The 24,820-nt window shown below is 35.2% G+C and overlaps 1 protein-coding gene across 7 annotated transcripts in view; it reads left to right on the top strand.

Annotated features, from left to right (window-relative positions):
- IMMP1L (inner mitochondrial membrane peptidase subunit 1) overlaps positions 1-24,820 on the top strand; it is an 80,277-nt gene that overhangs the window by 45,113 nt on the left and 10,344 nt on the right. For all 7 annotated transcript variants that reach the window (XM_032413871.1, XM_032413870.1, XM_032413872.1 and 4 more), the window contains 3 exons: positions 8,084-8,217; positions 9,791-9,879; positions 13,862-13,988. In XM_032413871.1, the coding sequence (XP_032269762.1) occupies positions 8,113-8,217; positions 9,791-9,879; positions 13,862-13,988 (321 nt within the window). In that variant the 5' untranslated portion in view covers positions 8,084-8,112. The remainder of the gene's footprint in view (positions 1-8,083; positions 8,218-9,790; positions 9,880-13,861; positions 13,989-24,820) is intronic.

Raw genomic sequence — 24,820 nt, 5'->3', positions numbered from 1 at the left:
AAACTTGAGAGTCATCCTGATTCTTTTCCTTTTCCTTGCCGTTCATTTTGCCTCCTAAATTTCTCAAATCCATTCATTTCTCTTCATTTCCACTGACATCAGTGTAGTGAGTCCAGCCCAACTGACCTGCCAACATTTTTATTTCTGCCCCCATTCCAATCCTTCTCTACATAGCAATGAGGGTGATATTAAATTGAAAATCAAGTCATGTTACTGTCCTGTTTATTTAAGATCTTTCAGTGGCTTCCATTACTCCTAGAATAAAATCCGGGGCACCTGGGTGGCTCAGATGGTTGAGCGTCTGCCTTCGGCTCAGGTCGTGATCCCAGGGTCCTGGGATCGAGTCCCGCATTGGGCTCCCTGCTGGGCGGGGAGCCTGCTTCTCCCTCTGCCGCTGCCTCTCTCTATCTCTCTCTCTGACTCTCATGAATAAATAAATAAAACAAACAAAAAAAAAATTAAAAAAAAAAGAATAAAATCCAAAATTCTGCAAGACCTTGAATAATCTTATCTCTTTAGTCTCATTTTATGTCCTTTACATAGGGCTTCACCCTTCTTTTAGTTCCTTAAACACATGCATGCTGTTTCTTCTGCCTATAATGTTCTTCCCACCCCCTCCATAATTGTAATTTTCTTGTTTTTCAGAACCTAACTTCAATGGTATTTCCTTAGAGAAATCTTTCCTGATTCATCCTAAAGAAAATATGCCCCACCCATCAGTATCACATTATCCTAATTTTTCCCTTTGGAAAGTACTTAATATATTTATGTATTTATTTCTTTACTTTGTATGTTTGTGACATCTGTCCCAATAAACTATAAGCTCTATAAGGACAGGCATCATGTTCAGTATTCTATTTCCAGAGCTGAATGCAGTGTCTGGCATATAGTAGAAGCTCAGTAAATATTTGTTGAATGACTGAATGACTATGAGAATACCCTTTTCCCCTGCAAGTGCTTCTTTTTTAAAAAAGTTATGTTCTATAATAAAGTTGAAAAAGAATAGTACTATACACATTTGTTTACACCCCATCTGGATTTACAATGAACATTTTGCTACATTAGCTTTCTCTATTCTTCTGTATATATACATCTGTATGTAAGTATTTATGTGTGTATATATGTTTATGTGTCTGTCTATAAACTTCTCTATCTACATCTACCACCTCTTTTTCTCAGTAGTAGAAGTAAACTATATGAAAGAAAGTTGCAGACATGACATCCGTCTCTGAATCGGTGTTTCTCTCCCGTGAACAAGATTGTTCTCCTGCACAGTTGTGATAGTGTTATCTTAACATTGTGGGGTGCCTATGTGCAGTTGGTTGAGTGTCTGACTCTTGGTTTCGGCTCAGGTCATGATCTCATGGTTGTGGGATTGAGCCCCGTGTCAGGCTCCACACTCAGCATGGAGTCCGCTTGAGAGTCTCTCTCCCTCTCCCTCTGTCCCTCCAGCTCTTGCGCACGCTCTCTCTCTCTCTGAAATAAATAATCTTTAAAAAAAAAAGAAATTTAATATTGAAACAATGATGTATTTGATTTACAAACCATGTTCAAATTTCCCATTATCCCCATAATGTCTTTTATTGCCTTTTTTTTCTTTCACTCCAGGGTCCAGTTAAGGATTTCATACTGTATTTAATCATCACGTCCTTGTATTTTTTTGTAATTAAAATTGTAGTTTTATTATTTGTTTTTCTTTCATTGAACTTATATTTTTTTTAAGTGTTCAAGTTATTGTCTTGTAGAATGACCACAAGGAATGTATGGAATGGATATGTCTGATTATTCATAATTAGATTCAGGTTACACATTTTTAAGAATAGTACACAGATGATGATGTACTTGTCATTGCATCAATGCAAGGAGCTACATCATATCAGTTTGTACCATTATTTATGCAGCATATATTTGCATATAAGATAATGTTTGCCATATCTCTTGATTAAAGGTATTTTATTTAATTAATAAGTTATTTACTTTAATACTTTGCACATATCCTGTTTACCAACAACCTTTCACCCAGTAATTTTTAGCATCTATTAATGACCGACCCTTGCCTGAATCAGTTACTAGATTGATGTAGTAGTTTTATTATTCCCTCTATATTTATTAGCTGGCATATTTTGATAAAGAATTTTTCCTGTCTCCAACACATACATCTTTTTTAAAAAATCAGTATGTACTCAATAGATTTTATTTTAAATCTAATGTATTATCCATTACTGTTATTACTTTTTTTTTTTTTTTTTAATCCCACATTTGGCCAGTGGGAGACTCTTTAAAATGGTTCCTATGTCTGCATTTGTCTTTGAGCACATACTTGCTTTTTGGCACAAGATTGTTCTGCCCTAAACTATTTCTCCCATTGGGGAATGATAATTGGAACCCAAAACTCTGAGTGCTAAGTGTGCTCATTACTACTGCAGTGTCATTGCTTCTTTTCAGTGGTCAGAGCTAGGATGATATTTAATAGAGGCAGGCAGACAAACACACACACACACACATTTATTTATTTATTTATTTATTTGTTTATTTTTTTGAAGATTTATTTATTTGACAGAGAGAGAGACAGCAAGAGAGGGAACACAAGCAGGGGGAGTGGGAGAGGCAGAAGCAGGCCTCCCGCCGAGCAGAGAGCCCAATGTGGGGCTCGATCCCAAGACCCTGGGATCATGACCCTTGCCGAAGGCAGACGCTTAACAACTGAGCCACCCAGGCGCCCCATATTTCTTTATTTAAATGTTTGTTTTTATACCTCCCAACTCATCCTTAACTTCTCAGTCTGTATTTCTTGCTTCTTTCTCTCTAACATTGAGAATCTTGCTTCCAGTAATTTAATGTTTACTCATCTGTGTTATCTGAAATACACATAAAAGAATAATAAACCTACTAAGAGAAGTTTAAGATTTCATTTGTAATTTTTTTTGACCTTAGACTATATAGACTATATGTGTTCAAAAATACTTGAATTACTTCTTCTCTTTGGTAGTGTTGGCATTTTGAGTATACAGATAGGCTTATTTTTCTTATTTGTTTTCAATTTTTAAATTCCCTTTTTAAATCTTTTTTGTTTACTTCTCTTTTTTTTGGTATGTAAAAGCATTTGACTCAGAACTATATACAGAAGTGTATTTGTCCTTGTCCCTTTCACACTGTTCCCATCTACTCCCTTTATAAATGTAACCATTTTCATTATCTTCTGGTTTCTTTTCTTTTTTTAAAGATTTTTATTTATTTATTTGAGAGAAAGAGTGGGGGGTGGGGGAAAGCAGACTCCCTGCTGAGCAGGGAGCCTGATTCGGGGCTCCATTCCAAGGGCCTGGGATCAATGACCTGAGTGGAAGGCAGATGCTTAACTTACTGAGCCACCCAGGTGCCCCTGGGTTATTTTCTTTTTGAAAACAAACAAACAAAACAAAAAAAAATATATATATATATTCTCTTTCCTTTTTCCCAGAAATGATGTTACTATTTTGCACCTTTTTTTTTTTTTTAAGTAGTTTACCTAGAAATCATTTCATATCAGCTCATAGAACTCTTTTTTCCCCCCATGCGTGTATAGAACTCCTTTGTGTGGATATGCCGTAATTTAGTTAACCTGTTTTCTATGGATGTATATTTGACTTGTTTCTGATTTTGCTATTTCCGATAATGCTAATATAAAGAATCTTGTGCACATGATGTTTTTGTATCTTGGCGCTGTATTTTTTTGGATAATTCCTAAAAGTGGGGATTGTTGGGTCAGAAAGTAAAATGTCTATGTCATTACGATAGCCACATTCCTCTTCTTAGGGGTTGTCTGTTTTGCACAACCATCAGCAGTGTTGCAAATGCCTGTTTATGAGAATTACTTCTTCAATATCAAATATTGTAAACTTCTACATGATGAGTTGTTTTTTTAGCAAGTAGTATATCATCAGGGTGCCTATGGGAAATAGCTGACACACTCAAAATAGGATAATTTAAGGAAGGTTTATTTACAGAATCTAGTTACAGAGGTGTGCGCAAGATACTGGAGAATCACCAGGGTTGGAACAGGATCTAGCATCAGTAAATCTGTTTTCACTCCTAAGCTCGAAGGGACCAGGGAAAGGAAGGGTTATAGGAACCTAAAAGAGCAATTACTGCACAGCAGACTGCCTTTGGTCCAAAGACATAGTGAGCCTAAGAAGAGTCCACAGGAAAGGAACCAGGAAAATACATAACTCTTCCTTCCTTTGACTTCCTGCTGGAGTTGAATTAAAGAGTACAGGAGTGCCTTGATGTATTTCATATAGGTCAGTTTTCCTCGGGCAGAGAGTAGTATGGAGAAGGGCGGAGAGTAAATCTGAAGGGACAAGCAGAAGTTATCCAGTGCATATATGCACATATAGATTCATGGACCTTTGAAATAACTATGTAAACCAGGGGTTTATAACCTCTGTCTTAATCTTTTTTCCTAGTAAGGCTACTAAGTGCCAGCAGTGTGTGGCTTATTTGTGTTTTATATGAATGCTACTTTCCACTCTGAGATTACTCTTTTTTTTTAAAGATTTTATTTATTTATTTGACAGAGAGAGACACAGCGAGAGAGGGAACACAGCAGGGGGAATGGGAGAGGGAGAAGCAGGCTTCCCGCTGAGCAGGGAGCCCGATGCAGGGCTCGATCCCAGGACCCTGGGATCCTGACCTGAGCTGAAGGCAGACGCTTAACGACTGAGCACCCAGGCGCCCTTTTTAAAGATTACTCTTAAAAAAAAAAAAAATCCATGAGCTCTGATTCTCAGTTTCAATATTTCTCAACAGTGCTTCTCAATGCACTTTTAAAATACAGGGCCAAATAGCCTTTATCCTCAGATTTCTCTCTATAGCTCTCTTTTCCCCCTTAAGAGACTAATATCCAAAGTAATTTTATTTTATTTTTATTTTTTTTAAAGATTTTATTTATTTATCTGACAGAGAGAGACACAGCGAGAGAGAGAACACAAGCAGGGGGAGTGGGAGAGGGAGAAGCAGGCTTTCCACTGAGCAGGGAGCCCGATGCGGGGCTCGATCCCAGGACCCTGGGATCATGACCTGAGCCGAAGGCAGACGCTTAACGACTGAGCCACCCAGGCGCCCCCAAAGTAATTTTAGATACTTCACACTCTACCGTGTTGCCAATATCTGTCAGGAAGAAACAGTGTCTGTTAACTTCTTTCTTCTGATATTTTATGAGACCGTTTCATTACAAACATTGTATTTGGCGTTGGGCATTATCTGTGTCATAAAAAAAGGCTTTATGGCCCCAATTACTTCTGAATGGGAGTGAATAACAAGCCTTCTCAGTGATTCAGAACCATTGTATAGTTACAGCATCTTTGTATTTTTGAGTATGTTTTTTAACCAAGTGGCTTCTATTGCATAATCGAAATGTTTTAAATTTTGGTAGATTGCTAAGTGATTTAACCTCTAATTTCACCTTTCACCTATATTAGCAATAGCTTCTTGGTAAGTGCCATATGTTTCCTCTTGTTTAATAATACTATCTCCTCTCTAATGTAAGCCCATTTTTATTTTAGTTTTAAAATGTAATATCCATCGCACTACTTTTCGGATTTATTATCATAGATCACATTTTCAGAGCTAAGCTATAGGACTTATCCCACTTTTCCCTAATTTTATAGTTAGAGCATAGTAGTTCCTAGGCAACCTAATTAACTTTATAGATAAAATATGCTCTGTTATTATTTCAGTTTTCCTCTTAAGTCTGTTTGAATTAATAGTTTCAATTATAAAGTGTTTTTATTTTTAAATAGCACTTTTTATTTTTTGAGCTCCAAAAATTACTAGTTTTTAAAATACAACAGTTATAACTAAACCAAATTTCTCATTCCTCCTTATGGGAGGAGTTATTTTTTGTATTACCTGAATGATTTAATGAGAAGACTTTTTAATATGTTACTGACAATTTCTTTTGTCAGTGAATACGACATTAACATGTCTCTTCATTAACCAAAAGTCTCACCTGTCTTCTCATCATTTTGAACATTATAACCATTCTATAATAATGAAGATATGGAAGGCATAGGAGATTGGGTTCAAAATTCATTCGTTGATTTCCTCAGATAAGCCTTCTGTTTACTGTCTTCTTTGGTAGGCCCTGCAGATTCAAAGATGATTAGCACAGTCACTGCCCACACACATATAAACAAATGTAGTGTAATAAGGGAAAAAAATATAAACAATATAGTGTGGTAAGCATTATAATCAGTGTATGCCTAAGGAAGGTGAGTGACACAAAGCATAAGTAACATTTCTTGGGAGGGTGCCAAGGAAGACTTGTTAGAGGAGGAGACATAGTAAATGTTTAATAGGTGAATGAACACTAATAATATAACACATATAAAAGATATAGTCCTATGCTGCAGGCTGTAAAATTCTATTATTTAAAGATCAGTTAGCAAGAAACTTAGATAATTGAAAATGCAACTAATATTATGAGGTTATAAAGCATATGTGAATTGCTAAGTGAATAACTAGCATTTATTGAAATACTCTGTAACACAGATTACATGTCTGATTGCTAATATAGTCCTAACTCTTTTAGATAGGTATTAAGTCCATTTTACAGATAAAGACACTGAGACTCACTGAGGCATAATAACTTCCTGGAAGTCACACAGCTAAAATATGGTGGATCCAGGTTCTAAATTCAGGCAGGTCAACTTTTTAGAAAAAGTGCTCTCAATGCTATATATTTTTAAAAAATGAACATTAAGATCCATGGGAACCCAGAAGAGAAAGAAAATCTTGCCTATTGAGAGCATTTGGAGAAGAGTTACAAATTAGATAGATGATGGATATCATGAAGATTATTCCAGGCATGGGTGTTGGCATAAATAAGTGTTTGCTGGCAAAGTTTACCTGAAGAACAAACCAGTATTATTGAGTAGTCAGGTCATGTAGGAGTATCAGGGAAGATCAGCTTGGAAACTGAGGTTGGGATGGGAGCCATCTCTCATGGATCCTGAAAATGAGTCTAATCTGTACTTCATCCAGGAGAGAGCCACTGAGTTTGTGGGAGTAGGAGAGTAATACAGGAGTCAGTGTAACATAATCCTTTTCCAACTTTGTGATGTTGAGTACGGAAGTTTACTATTCTTAGGCTCCTTTTTCTTATCTATAAAATGAGGATGATAATATCTGCAGAGGTTAATTTGTAAAGCCTGATATATAGCAAGTATTGAGCAAATGTTACATCATATTACTATTATTGATTTGTTTCAGTAAATTTAATCTGAGAACAGTGCATAGTAGCCTAGGCCTATACGTTAGGCCATTAGTTGAGAAATTCTTGAAATGTAGTTGTAACAGATAAATGGAAAGGGAAGAGACAGATTACTAGGAATATTTTAGATGAATAATATTAACTTTTTAGGTAGCTTTAAAAAAATCTTTAGATGGTTCTTTATGTTGTTTCATAGTATTAATGTGTTCATTACTGTATCAGTAGTCAGTAACTGACAACTGAATGTAACTGTATAATTTACAAAGCACTTTGACATGTTATTGAATTTTATTCTCAGAACCATTCAATAAGATATTATTTTCAGGCCAAGAGAGGTTAAGTAAGTCATTGAAGATCATACAAGTTAATGAAAGTATCAATTTAATACTTGAATTTCCATATACCTATTCTAGTACTTTCTCTTTTATGTCATATTATGGCAAGAACTGATATAGTATAGCAGGCAACAGTATGAAAAACTATTATTACTACTTTGAAAGAGTTAGTATCTTTTCTTAGGTATCTATATTAATACCAAGAAAAAAAAGCATGAAAGGAGACAGATAAAATCAGAGTCTACTAGTTATCTAATTTATATGTGAACCCAGTGATATTATCTGAATATAATCTCTGTTCAGATCAAAGTATTAAGTGGCTTTAATTTGCCATTTAAAATATCATTAAGACAAATGAAAATAAGCTCTTGCTTTTCTGCACCAAACCGTATTAGGCATTTACTATCATTCTGGGTGATTGTAAATATTTTACAGTTGAGCTATTTCTTAAGTGTTTTAAATAGTATTGATTATGAAACTTTTTGAAATTTACCATCAGGCCAATGGTAGCAGAGTCTGCATAGAACTATGCTCCGCGGTGTTCTGGGAAAAACCTTTCGACTTGTTGGCTATACTATTCAGTATGGCTGTATAGCTCATTGTGCTTTTGAATACGTTGGTGGTGTTGTCATGGTAAGTTTTTACATAGAAGAATAATAATTTTAAGTATGTACTTTTTTTAATTGAAGGAAAATGTGTTTTTCCTTTATTTTAATTGAAGTCATTTAGTGACTAAAATGTGACTATTAAAACAAAATCTTTCTAAATTGTGGGATGTAAGAGACTGTGTTGGAATTAGCACTGGTATAAAATTAAGAACCATTACTTCAAATATGGTTCTGTATTCTGATGGGCCCTATTAATAATCTAATAATAGTTTTCATCATTTATTGATTTCTACTTACTGTGTTCCAGTGATGTTTGATGTTTTATATTTACTAGCTCATTTAATCTTTTCCACTCTGTGAGATACTTACTAGAAATCCATTATATATATGACAAACTGAGGCTCAGAAAGCTTAAGTCACTTGCTTCAGGTTCCACAGTTAGTAAGTGGATTTGGAATTTCAACACAGATTCTCTGATTTTCAAAACTCCTGCTCTTAACCAGTTGTGTTTAACTGTCATTAAAACAAATGATTATCCTGCTTGGTGTCAATATTAAAATGCTAAGGCTGCCCCCCAACCAATGCTTTTTCTAAATATAGCATAATAAATCTGTCAACTGTGACTGTACTGATCTTTTGTCAGGTAAATGAAAGAATAAATTGAATGCCCGGTGAGTGGGTTTGGTTGGTGGTATTGCTTTTTATCAGGTTTACTCTAAGGGATTCACAGTCATACAACCTCAAATTTAGCTGGAGAAATGCAAATATATTTAACTGAAAGTCTCCTCTTTTTTTAAATTTACATTGGTACTTCCAGTGGGCTACACAGGTAGCAGACATAAACTTTCATTGTGTTCTTTATTATTTCTGCCTCAGTGGGAGGTTTTGAGTAAAAAGTTTTATCAACGCCTAAGTGAAGTCAATGGAGATTGTTGTATTTAGATATTTTAAGTGGCAATGATCATTTATTACAGTTTTGAGGTATATATGAAGATCATTGTTTTAACACACTCTAATAGAAAGTTTTTAAAGTGCATCTCATTATGCCACTGTTTTTTCAATAGAAAATGAAGTTGCAGACCCATCAAGTGAGTAAGCTATTCTGTTGGAAGAGAACTCAAGGCACGAACTTGTTGAGAATAGTATGATACTACTTAATAAATTACCATCATGGGCACTGGATATTTGATAATAGCAACAAAATAAATAAATCATTCGTTTATTTTTTTAAATATTTATTATCAGCTTTATGCCAAGCACTCTTTTTGGCGTTGGTTATATAACTGGGAACATGAGTGATAAGGTCCCTGACCTCATGGAGCTTACATTATACAGGATGATCAAAATTTGGAAACATAGGTATTTTATTCATATATTGTAATGTATTCTCAGTAAACTATTTTTAATATTTTTGCCTGTGTTTCCAGATCTGGTGGCCACTGTGTAGGGTTGAGCTTATCTAGCAGCTTCCAACTTATAAATCATCCTCCAAACTTGAAGAACGTTTGTTTGATTTTCTTTCTTATAAGCCTGTTCAGATAATTTGTTACATTAAAAAAGGGTTTCAATTCAAATTAAAAAAGTACCTCTCTTTTCAGTGTTCTGGACCATCAATGGAGCCTACAATTCAAAATTCAGATATTGTCTTTGCAGAAAATCTTAGTCGACATTTTTATGGTATCCAAAGGTAAATTTCTGTCATAGATATATTAAAGTTATAGTGAAAACATGTATACACATTGTGTCTTTTTTGTAGTTTATCTTTAAAAACTCTTTTTTAAATAACCAAATTAATGGCCAGCTAGTTAAAATTTTAATTCAAATATTTTCTCTGTTTGAGAAATTTTAATAGTTTCTGTAAACATGCACAGTCTTTTGGGTCCTTGTGTCCCTTGCATTATTGGCTGAAATAGAACAGCAGTCCCTTTTATAATGTACGATCAAGCCCACTTTACTTTTGGTCGGGGGGGGTGGCTCTACAGAGTTTTGAGTGAAGAACCTAGGGACTTAGGAACTACATTGCATACCAAATCAGTGATTGGTCTTTACATTTTTTAATACTGTATTTCTATTGATGACTGTCTTATTCTCGACAGCTTATGATGAGCACTTGATGATCTTTAGACGATAGCACCATATATAGCTGGGAGCCAGGAATCTTATCTATCCCGAGTCTCCCAATTAATTAAGTTGAAAAACTCCTTACAAATACTGTTTGCCACTAAGTTTTGTTTTTTTTTTTTTTAATTAACATATAATGTATTATTTGTTTCAGGGGTACAGGTCTGTGATTCATCAGTCTTACACAATTCACAGCGCTCACCATAGCACATACCCTCCCCAGTGTCCATCACCCAGCCACCCCATCCCTCCCACTCCCCTCCACTCCAGCAACCCTCAGTTTGTTTCCTGAGATTAACCCTCAGTTTGTTTCCTGAGATTAAGAGTCTCTTATGGTTTGTCTCCCTCTCTGGTTTCCTCGTTTCATTTTTCCCTCCCTTCCCCTATGATCCTCTGTCTTGTTTCTCAAATTCCACATATCAGTGCAACTAAATTTTTAAAAATCCTATTCTAAATGGTGTTTCCAGTCCCTGTGATACTGTTTATTCTACTTAACTGTATATTATTCCTTCTGAGTGAATGTCAAGTATTAGTAATTTAATGTATTTTCTAAAGGGCACCTGATTCCCTAAAATTTTGGGTTCATTAGTTTTTCATAATTCTGAAAAAATACCACCTTTTCATTTGCATAAACTTCAAATTTGGCTCACTAGAGTTGGTATTTAGCTTATGGTATAAGTAGGTTTAAGCACTCCTCTTTCATTATTTGCCTTTTCTGTAGTCTGTTTCACATTACCTAAAAGTCATCAAGAATGGTGTAAAACTGTTCTTTGAATTTTAGGTTCTGTAGATAGAAGTTATCTCTTGGTCAAGCTGTATAGTCTAGCGTCGTCCCTAGGTAAGATTCTCCTTCAGATCTTTTACTCATAACAACTTGAAGACACCTAATTGATAATTATGGGGTTATAAAATAAGACTTACGTAACAGGTTGTGTTCTAGCTTTCTTTTCTTTTTAACTTAAATCCAAATCACTTCATACAGTCTTTGGATTAACTGGAGGCCTAGCATCACTGCAGCATGAAGATAAGCTGCTGTTTTCCATGCTATTGACAAGATTTTACTTTCAGTCCTTGAGCATCCTTAACAAGGAGCTGAACTTGTTGGCTAAATAGATTGTGAATGAATAGCTCAAAATCATCTTTTTTTTAAAATAGATAATCTTTGCATTCAGATGGGTAATACAAATAACTACATTCAGTAAGTTAAGATTCTTGTAAGGTTTCACTTTGTATTCAGTTCAATCAAGGGGCCCTTAGATTGAAGGACAGCTTAAAATCTGGCATTTATATGACATATACCAAATAACTTTTATAACCAAGGTTGTCAGTTTGTAAGTTCAACTTTAAAAATAGTACTGTTCTGAGTATTCTTTTTCTTTTATCTGTAGCACAGAACTCCTGAGATTTCAGGGGAATCTCTGACCCTTGGCAAGAGATCCGTTAGCTAGCTGCTTGTTTCTAAAGCTAGAATAGCCATCCATTTAGGAAAAATGAAAGTCTCCATAACTGGTATCTAAAGCACATGGATCTCTTTTCAGTTAAATGCACAGAACACTCATATTTAAAACAGAGTCTCTTATTACTACTATTACTACTTATTCTTTCACCAAATAGTTAATGAGCACCTAATTTATAAGATGTGCAGTACAGAGAATGTTAAGATGAATAAGATATTGACCCTTTTCAAAAGCTTACAATTTAATTGGATAATAAGCATGTTTATAACTATAAATGAGAAAGGAAAATTTCTATTAAGTTCCTTTTAAAACCCTATTTGAAAAAAGTTGAGAAACCAAAGAATAATTACTTTGATCTAAGCTCTATACATATATCTAGTTAGACCACCAGAAGTATAGTCTGCATAAATATTGGTTTCTGTAAAAACACCTTGACTGAGGGGCGCCTGGCTGGCTCAGTCAGTAGAGCATGTGACTCTTAATCTTAGGGTCATGAGTTCAAGCCCCACATTGGGCGTGGAGCCTACCTAAACTAAAAAATAAATAAATAAATAAAATTTTAAAAATAATTAAATAAAATATTTTTAAAAAGCTACCTTTGCTGAATTATGATTTTTTTTGTTGCCATGTAAGTGCAGAATTTAAGGATCATATTTATTATTTTGTTAAAAAATGAAAGCTGAATAAAACACCCACAGAAAACATTTCTTTCCCCAAAGCTAGCCAAAATCAACTTTGTTTAGTATGTAATAATCTTTGCAAACTTGTTCATCTGAAAGTTCCACTGGCATGGTTCCATTTGGTTGAAAAGAGACTAGTTTATCCCATTTCAAAAAAAAGGCAGCCTTATAATACCTGCAAATATAGAATTTAGTGTTTTAATAGCTTTCAACTCTAACCACAAGAAATTATCATTCCCCTGAATACTATTACTGTAAAATTTCTGAGGAGGATGGTGTCTTTTATTACCTTACATGAGAATCCTTCTTGTATATTCCTCTTTGATTTAGGTGTTTAAGACAATTTTGTTTTACCTCCCAAACTAAACTTTATTTTGTTAATCATTCCTGTGTAATTAATCAGATTTTCATTTTTGACTTGGCTACCAAAAGGTTTAGAACTCTTATTAATACTTATATGTAGCGATAACTAGGTTTCTGATTTGACTGTCATTTTCCTTTTATTTTTATGGCTTTTGATATTTTGATATATGCACCTTTTATTATAAGTAACATCAAATTATTTATGGAACTATGTACAGATAATATAGACAATTAAATCCTTTCAAATATGTGTTAGTCGACAGAATTCACTTACTACTCATTTTTTTCAGAAAGAGTGTTGTGTTCTGTTTGGTGAGCGCTTAGTCCTATTTTGTCTCCTTCCTCCATTTTGTCTCCTTCATTTACACTTTTAAAGATCTTTCTTTTTCTTCTAATACATGTATATTGTTACTTCTTCCATGAATCATGCCTTCTACATGTATTCATACCCATGTTGGTATTATATGTTTGATATACCAATTTACTTTTTGTAGTATACGTTTGGGCAGCTTTTAGCATTTTATTTGGCTGTGTCTTCTGATATTCTTCCTCAAAAAGAAGTTTTTTTGACTATACTGTAAATTATCTTGTTATTTATATGCTGTAATTCCTTGATTCTTTGAGCTCTAGGGAAATATTTATGCTGTTCCTATGTTTTTATGTGCTCTAGAGTCAATCAGTACTAATGGCTGGACAGTAAAATTTACTTAATTTGGTGGTACTTATGTGGAATTGCTTTTCTATAGTTTTGGTTCTAAAAATTTGGATACAGAAGTAACACATAGTGGATAAAGTGCAGAAGATGGTTGTTATGGAATTACCAGAAATTTTAAAATCTTCTAATAGCTTTTCCACTACTCCTGTTGGATTCTGACCCATAAAACTCAGTCACAAAGTTTCTCAAAGCTGGTAAATATATGAGAGGGTCAATATGTGAGAGGATAAAGGGTGTGGCTTTGTTTAAGTTATAAAAGTATTATAGCAGTGCCATCCATGTGTTTATGTTTAATAAATAACACTGACCTTTCTTTGACTTTTTTCCCCTCAGAGGTGACATTGTGATTGCAAAAAGCCCAAGTGATCCAAAATCAAACATTTGTAAAAGAGTAATTGGTTTGGAAGGAGACAAAATCCTCACCAATAGTCCATCAGATTTCTTTAAAAGCCATAGTTATGTAAGTAACATTTTAATTATTACTCATTGATTAATATTAACTGAACACACTGACAAAAGAAAATAACTTTAATTCACATTTTGAATATAAGTTAAAATGCTGCATTCAGTAGAAGTTAAATATGTTTGTATCCAGAACAATTTGGCCATTATATTTTATATATTTTAGTTTCTTTTAAAACCCTATATAAATATCTCAATAATTGTTGCAGGCAAGATTCACCAATGGATGTCAAAATTTTGGGCAAAAGTTTGAGAAAAATAGTTTATTTGCACAGTCTCAAGGTATCTCTTTCAAGATATTACAAAGGGACAAATAGTAGTTGGTAGAGGAGAAACTAGCAAACACCACCTTAATTGAGTGATCAAGGTTAACTTCACCAATAAAAAGACATATCAACATAATGTAGCCCCTGAAATGAAGCATTAAGAAAGGCACATCACGTTTGTGATATTTTTGCAAAAGTAAGTGTAACCTCAGTCTAATCATGAGAAAATATCAGACAAACCCTGAGTGTCATTCTGCAACATAACTGACTAAAACTCTTTCAAAAATGTCAAGGTCATGAAAAACAAGGAAAGACAAAAATTGTCTTAGATTGGAGAAGACAAAGGAGACATGCCAGCTAAATGCCATCTGGGATCCTGGCTTAGAAAATTTTTCCACTGACTTATTAGTGGCAAATATGGTAAAATCAAAGTCTATAGTCTTTTTAAATCCTACTTAAATTTTTAGGCTAGAAATTGTATATACCTTGCTCTAGTCAACTTGACTATCCAATTAGAAAAAGAAAGCAAGAGCAGCAGGATGGACGAGTGAAGAGCAGATGTAATTTTAGCTCCTTTCACCGATCACATGGCTGCCATGACAGAGCTCATGGCAGGGGAGGGTGGCCTTTTGTTTACTCAGCATGTACTTGTCTTACTTTAATAATTATAACTTAATTTTTTACTTTTCTTTAAATTTTCTGTGTCACCCTCAAATTATTGATGCAGCTGTTAGATCTGTTACCTAACTTTACCTCTATTTTCATCCCCAATATAAGCAAATAATTAAGAGTTAAATTCTCTTGATCATTGTGTATTTATTTTGAACTATAATAGCCTCTGATTGCCTTGTGAGTTTGATCAATAGATTATTAAATCTATTATTTTTGTACCATCATAATAGATTATGGTTCAGCAGTGCAAATGCTTTTAATGTTTATTACCACAGTGCTAAATATACTAGTAATTGTTAGCTGATGGTGATAATGTTGAAGGTGATAGTGTGGTATCAGGTAATCTATTTTTCTATGACCTTCATCATGGACATTGTATCCTTTTATTCTTCAAAAATGTCAGAATTTTACATAATGATTTCACCTTCATATGACTGTTAACATTTCATGAGACCTTCTAGTCACTTTTAAGTTGTTTTAGCAACAAGCATATACTTAGGTAGAAGTATCAATAGGTAGAACATACCCATATCAATAGGTAGAACAACAAAACATGTAAGTGATGGCATCTGCTATCTGTGTACTTAAACACCACACAATTGTTTTCTTATTAAGAGTTATTAGAGGAAGAATATCAGGGGATTAGATATTTACTAAGTACCGAGAAGACAATCAGAGGACTGTAAGATGTAAATTTTTTTGAATATTCTATTTAAGGAAAATATTCATTGAATTTTTATGTTCAATGAATGGATAAATTAGAGGACACTGCTATATTGTTCTAGGTATATTCCAATCACTTTGGTTTGCATGTTTATAAATGACAGACATAACTGTAATACTATTGGCCAACACTTATATACTTCATCTGTACCAGATACTGTTGAAACTCTTCACAAGGGTTAATTTATAATCATCACAACAGCAACCCAATAACATAGGTAGTGACAGTATTTGACAGATGAGAAAACTGGACAATGGGGAGGTTAAACAGATTGCCAGTTTCAAACAGTTAGTGAAAAAAAAAAAAAAAAAGGTTGGAATTAAAACACAAGTAGCCTGGCTCCATTGAGAATTTATATTCCTTACCATGCTACTACTACTTCTCCCAAAATATTCTCTACTGATTATTATTATTATTTATACTCCCATCTCATCAAATTGTACTTCCCTTAAAATATATTTGTCTTCATTATTTTTTAAAAAGAAAGGGAACTGTTTCTGATCAGGGACAGTATTGGTCCTAAAAGAGAAGCCAGTGACTTTTTGAAGGCTTCCCTGCCTCCACCAGTTTTTCTAGGCTGGGTTTTTCAAGCAACAAGAATTGTGTAGTTATTATAGAACCACTTTAGCAAATGTGTTCCATTAATCAAGGTGATTTATAACAAAAATTCATCCAAGTTTGGAGCACTCTGAAGAGATATCCAAACCTTTACATGGTCTCCTCCTCTAGAGGGTTCCCTTTTTCAGTTATCTCTGAAGCACACTGGTGCTGTATTTTATGAAATGGGTTCTTTCCTTTACCGATGTATCATCTTAGAAAAATCATTGTTGTTTATGATGAAGACATTACTATTCAGATCTTGATTGAGCTGCTTGGTAAAGGTGATGAATGTTAAATGTGTTTTGAATTCCAGGCCCCCCCCAAAAAAATTCTCCTAAGTAGGTGTTTCGGAAAGAAAACACCAAAATTGTCATTTGGAACCTAGAACATAGAGTTTTGCATATGAAAGAAATAGCATTGTTCCCAAGTTGGCAAAAAAGAATATAAACAGATCATTGGTTAAGTGATGTGGAACCATTTTATTCAGTCTGGAGTTCTAAAAGTCCATGTGGCAGGAATACTTAACAAACCATGATTTATTTTTTACATTAAGCATTTGGAAACTGAGCAGTCCCTATCAGGTGCTGTTGCAGTGGGTTTTGCTCATTTCAATGGTATTGAGGCCAGTAATTCTTGCTTTGGGTTATGGGCTAAGCATTGGCTACTAGGATATGAGCTTAATTTGTGACTTTCAGAAGAAATATATACTCAGCTCAAACATCTTGAATAACTTGCCTTTCTATACTATAAGAATTCCTCAGTTTGAAGTTAAAAGCCACTAATTTGCCAAAAATAATTTAGTTGGAAATAGAAGCATTTAGCAAATAGGAAATACAAAAAATGAATGGTCATTATCCTATTGATTTGCACAGTAGGCAAAATGCAGTGTAAAAGCCTATATAGTGTAGTTTCCATTTTCCTAGGGAAAATAGGGCCAGGGCTCAGGTAATATAGTGAAATTTTGTTATAAAGTTAATGAAAAGATGGAGAAAAACACTTTATAATTTTTCTGAAGGTAACATTGTGTGATAGTCCAGGGCTATGGTTTTAATCCATGGTGTAACTGTGGTACAGTTTAGGCATTTTGCAATATAGTAAGTTCCTATTAGCAAATACGCTATAAAATTTACCATATAAACAAATTCCTTTGACACTACATCCTCCTATAGGGAAGAGTTGTGTCTACTCATTGACTCTGCCTTGAACTTCATATTCTTTCTTGAGCTCATTCCTGTTACGTTTTGGTCCCCACCACTTCACTGAAACAGTTATTGTCAGGGGTCCCAACTGTTATCTATCCAGTGGTCAACTTCAGTCCTCATTTTACTTGACCTGTTGTTAGTATTTGAAATACTTGTTCTCAAAACCTGGTTTCACTTAGTTTTGGGGACAGCACATTCTCTGGGTTTTTTCCCTATCTTTCTGTTTCTTCTGAGATTCCTTTGTTGGTTCCTCCAAACTTTGGAGTAACTAAGAGTTCATATTTTAAACTTCTTCTCTTGTTCATATACACTCACACATTAGGTGGCCTCATCCTGTCTTATGCTTTTAAATACTACCTAACTTAACTCCCAAATTTATATCAACTACAACCTCTTTCCTGAACTTCAGAATCATATATCTAATAGTTTGCCTGCTCTCTCTACCTTAGTATACAATGGGCACTTCAAACTTAATATGTCCGAAACCAAACTCCTGATCTTCTTTCCCAAACTGGCTCCTCCCACACATATCCCCATCACAGCAATGGCAACTCCATTCTTCTGCTTGCTCTGGTTATAAATCTTGGAGTCTTCCTTGACTCTTTTCCTCTTTCACTGCACATCCAATCCTTTAGCAAATCATGGTGGCTGTATTTTTTAAATATAATCAGAATTAGACCACTTCTTGCTACTATCTCTGCTACCACTGGGGTGCAAGACAAATTCATATCTTGTTTTCTTGCAATAACTTCTGAACTGCTCTCTCTGTTTGTACCATTCCCACTTTCTTGTATTTTTCTTTTTAAAAATTATATATATGTGAATAACAACATCATTATTGTTATTGGCAGAGATCTGAGCAATAGAAACAGTTTTACATTTCAGAAAGAACTGATTAAATGTTCTCAGGATAAAAATACAGTGTTTTTTAAAAGAAGTTGTAAATGGGGCAACATGCCAGTGATAAAGGTGTTTGACAGTATATTGGAAAATATTTTTGAAAAACTGATCAGCAAACTGAAAAACTCACTAATTGAACAGCTTTAGAAAATGGTCAGTGTATATAGTTAACACTAATAGCCCCTTAAAGTGTACTGTGTATTTAGGTTATAGTTCAGATCCTTGAATATCCTAATGCTGTTTTTGTTTGTTTAAATGTCATTTACTTTAGCTAAAAGTCACAACCATATGGTCTTCTATTACCACTTGTATTATAAACACAAAAAGTACTTATGTGTAGGGAAAGGAGTCATCAGGTTGAAAGGGCTTGTTTATTATAAGCTGCTGATACACTAAATCCTTATGTCATTTAAATAGAAGAACTACCTAATAATGTCACTCATTACAACTAGGATATCTAAACAAGGGACTTGCTTTTTGCAGACTATAGTGATAAAAACCTGTGCTACACATCCATTTCTCAGCAACGGGTCCCAGGATAATCAATCATGGCATACTGCTAATGCCTTGATTGCAGCTGATGTGGAGGAAATATGTTTACTCTCTTGCTAAAGTGAGGTTCGCTGCGGAGATGACGTGACTTTTTCATCCTATAGCTAACACAATTCTGAAGATAAATTTGACTTATTGTTTACGATTCTGAGGTGTTTTTCTTCTGATATTAACATTAAATAATCATCTTTGAGGTCTCCACAACTTAAGCATTTTCTGATGTGTTCTCTGAACATTTTCAGAATAATCTTATTTAACAATAACATTTAGTTTATAGGATTTTATTTTGTAGAAATGTATTTTATCTTAATACGTTTGTGTATGTATATATTCATATACATATGCACAAAGATCACATTTCTGCTGAAAGAATAGCAAATCTTCCTGAAACAGTTTTGTTCACCTAAATGTATTTTAACCACTCAAAGTTGGAAAATCAGTGCCATTGCTGTGAGTAGAGGGGGGCAGTGATGCAGTTCAGTAAAATGAAAATATTTATGTATATTTATCTGAAAGTCATATGAGACCTCTCTACTTTAAGGTTGCCTAAAACGAATTGGGAGAAATTAAGAAAACTGAAATTGTAATGCTACTGTTCAGTAGAAGCATCTGAAGCAGACTCCATCTCTGATGGTAGTAAAGACAATATATTCCAAGTGTCATGTGACTTCCTAATCTGATACAGTGGTCTGCTGGAAAGTTGCTGTTGACTAGCTGGAATATGTTCAAGTGTCTTGAAATAAGCAACTAAATGAAGTTCTTGTGTTACTGCTTTGGGTAATTCTGTGGGTTTCAGTGACTCATTGTTAGTCCGTAAAAGCATTCTCATTCTACTAAACTATCATCTACCTAAATAAGAATAGAAAGGAGGAATAACATGTAAAAGTAGGTGTGCATGGAGTGCCTGGGTGGCTCAGTTGGTTAAGTGTCCGACTCTTGATTTCGGCTCAGGTCATGATCTCAGGGTTGTGGGATGGAGCCCCACGTTGGGCTCCATGCTCAGCAGGTGGTCTGCTTGGCATTCTGTCTCTCCCTCTACCCCACCCTTCCCCGCCCACTCGTGCTCTCTCAAATAAATCTTTAATAAACGAAAATAGGTATGCATGTTATAAGACAGTTGAAGATTATAAATTAGCAAGAAACTGTTGGCATTACAAGCCACTGTACTGCTAACCTACATGTATGAGTGCTTTCCTCTTGCATTAGAATTGTCATAACTATTGTAAGAAAATGTAGGAATCAGGGCGCCTGGGTGGCTCAGTCGGTTAAGCATCGGACTCTTGATTTCGGCTCAGGTCATGATCTCAGGGTTGTGGACTGAGCCCCACGTCGGGCTCCGCACTGGGCATAGAGCCTACTTCAGCTTCTCTCTCTCTCCCTCTCCTCTCTAGTCCTCCTTCTCTTTAAAAAAAAAAAAAAGAGAGAGAAGAAGAAAAGAAAAAATAATGTGGTAATCATTTAGTTTGTTACAGCTAGTGCCTGCATCCCCACCAAACACATGAAGTGCTGACAGATTTGTCTCCTTAAAACTGTAGGGTGAGCAATTTAAAATTCTAAGATGCAACTTAAGATTCTGATCTACTTCTTGTACATTGTATATATGAATCTCTAAATCAGGAAGGATTAGAGAAACTTTCTGTCATCTGAAGAGACTTGAAATTTGACCTGACTTCTAAAGAAAATTGAAGTAGGTGTAGGTACATAGACCAATATGGACTTGTGACCCTAAGTACAAATGGTGTACCTAACCCCAAACAAATCCCAGCATTTAGGCATCTTTAAGGAGGATAAGCTCAGAAGCAGCTACAACCACTGGACTTAGGGGGCAGGGAGATGGGGTGGAAGAGAAGACTTAAATGCCCCTCAGCAAGCTGTGGGGGTGGGCAAAATTTGCCAGACATTAACTTCACAAGTTTCCTTTTATTTATTTATGCATTTATTAATTCCACAAATACTGAGCACTTACTTGAGGGCCAGAACCATGTCAGAGGAGGTGAGTCTGCCTGCAGTAGTCCTATACAATAGACCTTTCTGCAAAAGCGGAATATTCTGTATCTGGACAGTCCAGTATGATAGCCACTAGGCATATGTGACTGGCTGAGCACAGGACACATGGCTAGTGTGTCTGAAGAACTGAATTTGAATTTTATATAATTTGTAAAATTAAATAGCCACATGTGCTACTAGCAGATACCATAATGGACAGTTCAGCTTTAGAAGCTTGTAGCCAAGTTGGAGAAGCAGACAAGAAATTATAATATGATGTAACAGAATTATATACAGGGTACTGTGATAAGACACGAGACGATATTTATCCAGATTGGGGTCAATAGGGCTTTTCCAGATTGGAGGTAAAACCTGAATTGAAATTCTGAAGGGTAAGTAGGAGTTGATCAAAGCAAGCAGTATATTCATAAGGTCTAGAAGGGGGAGTATAGCATTGTGATTTAGGCAGCTGCCAAAAGTAAGTTCTCATGTCTGGAACATATAGCGGGGAGGGGCGGGTAGTGAAGAGAGATAAAAATGAAAGGTAAACAGGGCTCAGTTCCTTGTATGTCTCAAGCAGGGAAATAACATTATCAGACTTAGCTTTTTAAAAATCACCCTTAAAATAAAAAACTTAAAAAATATATATGTATTAAATTCTTGTAAAGGAATAAAAATAAAAGATCACTCTGATATTAGTATAGATTAATAGAAGAAGGTTTGGAGTTGGAGAGACTCCTAGTAGGAGAGAAGGTTTGAAGGCTGAGAGACCCGTTAATAGGCTATAGGACATAATTAAGATAATAACATTAAGAATGGAAGGCAGTACAAAGTTTGGAGAAAGATTAAGGAAATATCTAGACAGGATTGGATGCTGGAAGAAATGGAATTGAAGGGCTTAAAATTGAGCCAGGTTTCTGGCTTTAGCAATAGGAGTAGGTGGTACATGAGAAGATGCTGGGAGAGATGTTAATTTGGGAAATGGAGAGAAGATATAGCCTATCTAATAAGCCTAAGAGAGACTGTATTTTATTTATTTTAAGATTTATTTGTCAGAGAGAGAGAGCAGAAACAGGGGGAACAGCAAGCAGAGGGAAAAGCAGGCTCCCTGCTGAGCAAGGAGCCAAATGCAGGACTCGATCCCAGGACCCTGAGATCATGACCTGAGCCAAAGGCAGATGCTTAACCATCTGAGCCACCCAGGCATCCCTGTATTTTAAATCAATACAGTGGCAATTATATTATTATGAGAAGTGGGGAAAAAAGACAAATGCTTTTCCAAAATGACATTTGGATGCTGTACTACTCCCTCCTTGATGTCCATAATGTGTTTTCATAATCTCTTAGTTAAAACAATGTTTTGGTGCTCTCAGCCCTCAGAGATCAATCTTATTTTTAAAAGATCTTCAGCTATTCTTTTTGTACCTTACATCATTACAGAAAAATGTCATCTGTCACCCACTTGTCTAAATGGGAATTTTATATTCACAAAGTTAGATTTCATTCTAAATAACTTCTAGGGCATGGTGCATTTGAGTTGTGGTTTTTATAAATAAAACACAAGTAGAAGTATCTGTCAAAAAATGCAACATAATGTTTGTTTTTTTTTTTTAAGGCATTAGTGGTATCAAATACAAACAGATCTACATATTTCATTGTAATTATTTCCTCTTTGGAGTAGAGACTCTTTTCTACCCTGGATGTTCTATTTCTAATACCATTTCAGGTGTCAAGTCAACTTTTTAGCCAATCTCTATATGAAACAGTTATGTATAGGAGCCGTAGGACTACGTTCATTCATCTATAGACATAATTCCATATAGGGATGAGTTTTGACGTTGGGAAGAATTATTTGAAGTCCTGTGAATCAAAATTTTCATGGAAACATAATATTACATATCTTGTATGATACGGTATTTACGAACTGCTTAGACTTTTTCTGAGAGTATGAGAAAACTCATTATTTGCATACCTACCACTACATTCTACTACTCTCTGAAATACCCTGTGTTTCATTAAGTTAGGCTCATCTTTTGGAAGAACCAGACTGTGGGTTGCCTGGGTGGCTCAGTCAGCTGGGCGTCTGCCTTTGGCTAGGATTGTGATCTCGGGGTCCTGGGATAGATCCCCATGTTGGGCTCCCTGCTTGGTGGGGAGTCTGCTTCTCCCCTTGCCCCTCCCCCATTTGTGCACTCTCTCTCAAATAAATAAAATCTTTCAAAAAAAAAAAAAAAAAAAAGAACCAGAGTGTACATTAGGCTGTATTAAAATGAAGCTACAGAGATTGTCTTGAAATGAGAATGTAAGATGCTTCTTTTAAGTACTAATCCAAAAACAAAACAGGTAAATTATTTTACACATAGAACAAAAAAGAAGAGCAAAATAATCCATTGTCCTGGGAAAGAAATACTGTAGGATTGGTACATTAATATTAGATGGCTGTGATGGAAAGGAATATTTGTTGGCTTCAGTCCCAACACATCCCCCCTCCATATACCTTCTGACTAGTGAGTAGATGGTTCTGAAGAAGTGAATGCTTCATAAGGAAGAGCCTAAGCATTTGATACTTAATAAACGTTGCTTAAGATGCCTGTTAAAAGAATAAAAATGGGGGCACCTGGGTGGCTCAGTCGTTAAGCGTCTGCCTTCGGCTCAGGTCATGATCCCGGAGTCCTGGGATTGAGCCCCGCATAGGAAGCCTGCTTCTCCATCTCCCACTCCCCCTGCTTGTGTTCCCTGTCTGTCAAAAAATAAATAAAATCTTTAAAAAAAAAAAATAAAAATGATAGTCTTTGCTACATAATTAATATGGCATCTATTCACAATTAATGTACATTTTTAATAATACTGAATTCAAGTCTTGGCTAGTACCAGAACTATATAATTGAATACATTGTAAAAGAAACTATCAAAAACAAAGTGAAATTGCAAAGCATGGTTCACTTTGCCGAAAACTGGGTAGACAGCATAGGAAACCAGGAACAAAGAATGCCCAGCAGACACCATTCATACCAGCAGCTGGGACAACTGCTAATCACAATAGCTAATATTTAGTGAGTGCTTACTGGGTGCCAGGAGCCTTATGTGTTATTTCATTTGGTTCTCAGAATTTTTCTGTAAGGCATTTATTAATCCCAGTTATATAGATGAGGTTTAAACAACCTGTCCAAGGTACTTACCTAGTAAGTGGCAGAGCTACATTTTGAACTCATGACTCTTCTTACTCTGTGGACTGTATCTTTAACCACCATACTTAAAGAACCCATCAGAAATTCCTCTTCAGGCTGGATGGAGGTATTGAGTACTTGGGGGAAAGATGAAGGAGCTTAGCTTGCAATAGCTATGAGAATGAGCAGGTCTAAGATTAAGCTCTAAATCTATTCAGCAGGGAGATGCTTGATAATGAAAGAATGTTAGTAAAAAGCATCCCCCATCATTACTCCAACCCCAGTGCTGGAGTTGTAGCCTATTGGAACTTTGGTAAAATTCCTCTTTGGTGATAATTGGCTAATGAACCCAAGGTAGCACCATTTTTAAGTAGGGAATGACAATAACAGTCCCCATTAATAATGCAGATAGGAGAGTAATAAGACTACACAGAAATAGCACGCATTGAAATAATCAGTGTTAACTGTTCCATGCCTGGTCCTTATAAATATTAATCCCTTTGTCATGCATCTAGCATTTGGGAGTACCACCATTAGGACTCCAGATATTCTACTCAGGTAGGCAAATGTGGGCAAGAAGTTGTGCCAAGAAGAATGTCAAATACAATGTTAGTGAAACTGTTCCTTGAGTTTTGCTTTCAAGGATACTGATAACTGGCACTTGAGACTCCCATTTTTTTAAATGAAAGACTAATAACGTTTTCTCTGCCTTGTGTTATCAAGAGCTCTTCTACTTGATTGCCCCTAGGAGGATTCAGTGC

Source organism: Phoca vitulina, unplaced genomic scaffold (assembly GCF_004348235.1).
Source record: "Phoca vitulina isolate PV1807 unplaced genomic scaffold, GSC_HSeal_1.0 scaffold16, whole genome shotgun sequence".
Taxonomy (NCBI): Eukaryota; Metazoa; Chordata; class Mammalia; order Carnivora; family Phocidae; genus Phoca; species Phoca vitulina.
The sequence above is the reverse complement of the archived record's forward strand: the minus strand, read 5'-3'. Positions and strand labels throughout refer to the sequence as shown.